The sequence below is a fragment of the Stegastes partitus genome, unplaced genomic scaffold, assembly GCF_000690725.1.
Source record: "Stegastes partitus isolate 25-593 unplaced genomic scaffold, Stegastes_partitus-1.0.2 Scaffold291, whole genome shotgun sequence".
Classification (NCBI taxonomy): Eukaryota; Metazoa; Chordata; class Actinopteri; family Pomacentridae; genus Stegastes; species Stegastes partitus.
In genome coordinates this window covers 462,978-468,629 of record NW_007578022.1, presented here as the reverse complement: position 1 = coordinate 468,629, position 5,652 = coordinate 462,978, and the positions used below count along the sequence as shown (strand labels likewise).

At 38.5% G+C, this 5,652-nt stretch overlaps 1 protein-coding gene across 1 annotated transcript; it reads right to left on the bottom strand.

The window, feature by feature from the left end:
- Nucleotides 1–488: 488 nt before the first annotated feature.
- LOC103358123 (transmembrane protein 176B-like) lies at nucleotides 489–5,286 on the bottom strand. The gene is made up of 7 exons (XM_008282957.1): nucleotides 5,198–5,286; nucleotides 3,933–4,127; nucleotides 3,605–3,724; nucleotides 3,264–3,320; nucleotides 2,792–3,001; nucleotides 1,541–1,663; nucleotides 489–930 (listed from the first exon to the last, which is right to left on the bottom strand). Exons 2-7 carry the CDS (start codon nucleotides 4,107–4,109, stop codon nucleotides 865–867), a joined length of 753 nt encoding a protein of 250 aa, XP_008281179.1. The 5' UTR covers nucleotides 4,110–4,127; nucleotides 5,198–5,286; the 3' UTR covers nucleotides 489–864.
- Between the last annotated feature and the right edge of the window lie 366 nt (nucleotides 5,287–5,652).

Here is a 5,652-nt window from a genome sequence, read left to right as displayed (position 1 = left end):
GTTGGTTATAATTACGAAATTCTGATGCACATTTCCTGGAAGTGAGATGACTTTCTCACAAGTACTCAACAGATTTTGTGACACAGACTGGAGTGAACAGACACACTCGCTTGACAATCATCAGGTTAAGTTTTTCATTACGATTAAAGCAGTTTACTGGTAGTTGTCAGTGCAGTCGGTGACACACAGCACAAACTGTTAATAGTTAACTCGGCAGGATCAGGTATTGCACAAAAGCTGATCTTTAAAATGAAGTATAAAATGATAAAAGCAATGTTTCAGAAGTAGATGTACTTTCCACCACTGAATAATTCACTACAGCGACTCACAGCACTTACAGTGTATTAATGCAGATTATTTATTCTATCTCATGACAGCTTGGTATTAAATTCATCTTCATCCCTTCACATGTTGTTTGCACGCAAAATATGTAACTGTTTGAACTTTCAGACACTTTTTTAAAGGTTCATACACATAAAAACAGTCCAAAGCTTTGATACCTTTATTTTTATTGACATGCATGATATTGTATAAGAGAAATCAGAACAGCCCCCGAAATGCCACACGGACATCTACAAACCTCCTTTCTAGCAACAAACATCTTGACTGTAAGGAACATCCCTCGATAGAAAAATAATCACTTTAAAAGATACAAAACAAAGATTAAAATGGACAGCAGCATATTCAGTTTAGTGCAGATTATTGGCAAACAGAGATAGTAAAGTACAAGTGCATTGATTTTTAAGCAAAGCTCAGTAAAGTGTCAGAATATGAAGACTGTATCATCTGACTTTGAGTGCTTCACTGACGCTGCAGTACAGAGTCAGTGGTATGAAGCTGCAGGGTCCCAGTTCCTGCCGCCATTCATGCTCCAGGATCAGTGGTGACTTCATCCAGCAGTGGTTTGAAGTATTCTGGCTCTTCAGCGCTCTGAAAGACACAAAGAACATGGAGAAAGTTCAGAAAAAGATCAAATCAAATCATGAACCACACTGAATACACACAAACTCACAAACCGCTTTTCTGTATTTTCTACAGAGCAGAACAAAACTGAACACATTAAAACTCTTAATTAGCATTAATTAGCACTGGATTAGATAGTCAGAAACAAAGTGCAAACAAACCAACATATGTTTCCATTTTGGATTCTGTAAAGTCGCCGCTTGGTGCTTCAATAAAACCTTCAGCTGTCTTCATTCTCCAACCACAACCAGTATCATTGTGCTCTTTTTCTTCCTCTTTTGATGTGTTTCGGGATCACTTCATAGTCAGTGTGCATCTCTTAACAACTGTTTTGTGTCTCTGTAACTCTGCTGTGGTTTGCTTTTTGTCAGCTGGACTCACCAATGTCAAAGATGTGCTGAATATACTTCATACAGAAACTATTTCCAGGATGTCAGCCGTTTGGAAAGTGACATCCTGAATGAGATTTGACGTTCAGAAACGTACACTGAAGGACTGAAAAACTGTGCACGTGTTCATCCAACATTTCCTGGTTAAATACCAGGTTTAAGGACAGATATGTTCATTCATACTCGACCTTGTTTGGTTCATTCCATCTGCTCCTCAGAGTCTTGATCCCCAACACAGCAGAGCTGATGACGACGCAGAGCTCCAGGACCGACAAGACGATCAGGATGCCACCTATTCCTCTCAGCAGCATCTGGAGAAACACAAACAACAGCAGGACTGCACAGTTATGGTCAAAGTGGTAATCACTGTTACTTTAATCAATCCAAATTCATTCTAGGGACAGAATATTATTACTTCACAATGAACACAGCACTGCTCTCACTTCCATGTTGTGCTACACTCCTGCTAACGTACAAATCTTTGCATCAAAATAAGATTTAAAATAACCTTCATCTGAATTCAGAGCATCTCTGAGAGGCACAATATTAATAACTGTACCTAAAACGCCTCACTGGCTGAATTTCTGGTAATCTGGAGATCCTACAATTTACTGATATTCCCTTAACGCCTCACATGCAGGCTGCAGTCAGCTGAGCGGCTGTGCACAGAGAAGCGTCTAGTCTCCATCAGTTACTGCAGCAGCTCACATTAGTTTGAAAAGAGTCAAAGAAGATGCTCTAATGTCAGAATTAGCTGAAACCAACTGAGTTTATCTACATTTTTATTTCGATTTTTAATTAGGTTTACTGACTTTTTTTTATTGCCAACGAGTCGATTATGCAGTGAACATTAAATGTCAGCGTTTAAAATGGTTTGTCAAATGGAAAAACATCTGCCGTATTTAATTCATTTTACTGATCATTCAAATTTTGATCATTGACGTGGCCCACTATTGGTTGAGGAAAGTGTTTGAAATTTGCAACTGTAATTTAAACATATTTTCATTTATTATAGAGTTAATAAAAATGAGCAGCTTAAGTTCTTACTCGAATAATCCCCTTCAAACTTGGCTTGTTTCAACTATTACAAAGATTTTAGTATACATGATTGCATTATTTAGTTTCTCAGTATTTAAATATTTTAAACTTTAATATTTTGGATTTCTGATGACTTTGTGTCAAAGACTCCACTCATATATGTTATAAAAAGAGACATTTTTCTAATATTGACTACATAAAGTCTCCAATTATTTTTTCTGGGTGAAATCAATGTAAAACCTCAAAGTATTTGTTCAATGATCATATAAAACAGAGAAAAGCTGCAAATCCACATTTTTCAGAAGCTGAAGGCAGCTCTGGAGATGATGATCATGAACGGTAGCTTTAAAAAGCAAGTTGTACAACTAGATTTTGGCTACTGAAATAACCTCCATACTTACCATAAACAGTTCTCTGGCCTCCATACATCTCTCCCTCAAGAAGTCCCTCGACGGAGATGGAGTTGTTGTATGACGTCTTTCATACCAGGACTCATAATCAAAGCCACAACTCCACCAAGTACGTGCGTTTGCTATGCTGATGCTGTAGAGGACAATGGCTGTAATGGCAAAAGCAACTCCTGCCAGATTCAGAACCACAGTGAGGATGACCTGAAACACAACAGTCATTAGTTTATGCCCAACCAGATATAAGTTCGAATTTCAGTATAAAACAAATATACTACTTGACTTTTTTACTTGACTTTTTTACTTTACTAGTGCACTGTGGCCCATTAAGTTCATCTGCAGCTAATGTGCAGATTTCTTTCTCCTGATTTGACCAATAGGTGTTTCAGTCCACCTAGATTTGCTTCAGTTGACTACAGCACTAAATAGAACAAGTCCTTCTGAGATAAAAAGTTGAACTACTCACCAGACATGGACTGGGGTACTTCTCAGACAAAATGCACGTGATGCCAAACACAATGAACTAGACAAAAGACAAAAAGAAAAACAAAATCATCACAGTTCTATTCTAGCATGCAAATACTAAATAAAAAGTCATGTATTTAATTTCTATTATCTTTCATTGAGTGAAGACACTTCATCCTGTGCTCACACTGACAGAGACAAAGCAGCTGCTACCTTTAAAAAATTGTAAAGACTCTAACAGCTGTAATTTCTGCAGTAAAAGTTCTGTTGGATTTTAGTCAATGACACAATAAAAACATGACGTAGAGAAGAAAATCTCTAATCAAGTATCTGTTTGCTTACCAATGCTCCCAACCAAAAAGGAAACATTAGATCTTCTACTAGCCACCAAGGGCCAATGTGAGAGCTGAGGAGGATGGCTCCAAGGCCAAGATTGAGCAGCCCAACCATGATCTGCAGAGTCTGTGAAACAGGAAGCACAATATGAACTACAAACACGACGCAGAACACAGCTCTCTCGTGGTTTCATAGAAATATCTCGTATAAACACAACACCTGAAGCTCCAACGCAGGGACATATGATTTATTCAAAGTTTAAATCAGAATCAGATGGGGAAAGAAAAACGTATCAATTCAAAATCTGAGAGCATCTTGAAGCATTGTTGCTCACCCCCAGTGCTGACTGAGAAGTTCTCTGGCTCCTCCTCAGGTGCTGAGACACTGAGCAGCACACTGGACTGTAGCAAAGACCCTTGAAGATCTGGCACAGAGGAGGCCAAGCACTTTGAGGGTCCGAGGTCAAAGTGAACACAGTGACCCCTTCAGCCTTGGTCATAGTCACAGACATCCTGCCTGCTGCTGGACACTGAAAGACAGTATTTAGAAGACAGCATTGAAAAGTGCTGCATCAGATGAAGGCTGAACCCAAACCTCCAACTGCATATGGACAAAGACAGGAACAACCCTGGTGGTGACATGAGAGCTTCTAACAGCTTCTGAAATATAAAATGGAGACATGGTGTTTGATAGATGTTGACTGAAGGATCTGACAAAACACACCACAAAGGTCCCAGGATAATAGAAACTGTAGGCTCACTGCAACATGGTGAAACAAGGTTAAAGTTGGATAGTTATCAAAGTTAGCTAGTATCATGTAGATTTGGTTGGAATCGTTTGCTTCTGTCTGGTTCGTCCAGCTGACCAGTCAGCTTTTGGATGAAGTGAACAAATCCAAAGATGGCTTCAACCAAATATTTATTCATTGTGGATTAAATATATTTTTTCTTCTTGTAAAATCGATCAGTTGTTTGGTCTCAAAATGAAAATGTTTTGTTTTGTCCACAACCCAAAGACATTCAGTTCACTGTCACAGAGGAAGAAAGAAACCAGAAAATATTCACATTTTAGAAACTGAGATTACAGAATTTATACGTTAAAAAACAAACCTAAAACCAATTAATCAGTTATTAAAATAGTTGGTCAAAAAAGTTGATGTATTGAAATGTGAAAATAAATTCAGGACATGCATTTAACAGTGTCCTTGTTAGTTTGCAAGACATAGATATTGTTATGTATTAATTTAATCATTTCTATCTACATTTATTTGTACTTGACCCATTTTCCGTCCTTCGTAAAAACCCGGAAATGGAGATGATATCACATGCTATGCTGCTGTAATTGTCAATATTCTTTATGAAAGCTGTCTGGTGTTAAAGGCATTTGAATCACCTTCTTCTTGTCAGTGAAAGCAGATGATATGACAGAAGCAGCTCTCTGTGTAATTCAGAGAAGTTCAGCAACAACATTAGCAAAACTAAAACAAACCAAAAAAAGAAGAAGAAAGAAAAACTTCTTTTTTCAGTACAGAGGCTTCAGGAAGGACAAAAACTTCACTGTTCGGACGGAATATTGTTATATGAGGGAGCTGATACTCACCAGGAGAGAAAATGTGGATCTTTTAAAGTCGCGGAAATGTATTCCAACAAGCTGACGCAGTTAGTTTGATTTCCAGGAAACCACTTGGTCTTCTTCGCTCCGTCTCCCAGTCAGCAGCAGCAGCAGCAGCAGCACCGCTCAGAGCTGCCACCGGTGGCCGGAGGCGGAACTGCACCAACGTTACACTAAACCCCTGAAGCCGATGAAGCACAAGCCCAGTTCATGAGGGCTGTAAAATCGTATCAAAAGGCAAAACGCGAACATTTCCTGACTCCTGAAACAGTATATTTGTCGTTTTGATACAACGAACAGAAATTCGTTTTTGAATTACAAATGAAGTGCAGGTCATGTGATGATACTTAAAGCCCATCTGCTGCCAGTGTACATGAGGAAATCTAGAAAATATTCAACAAACAAAGGGTAACACTCTTATAAGAATTTTCTGTAACAGCAGT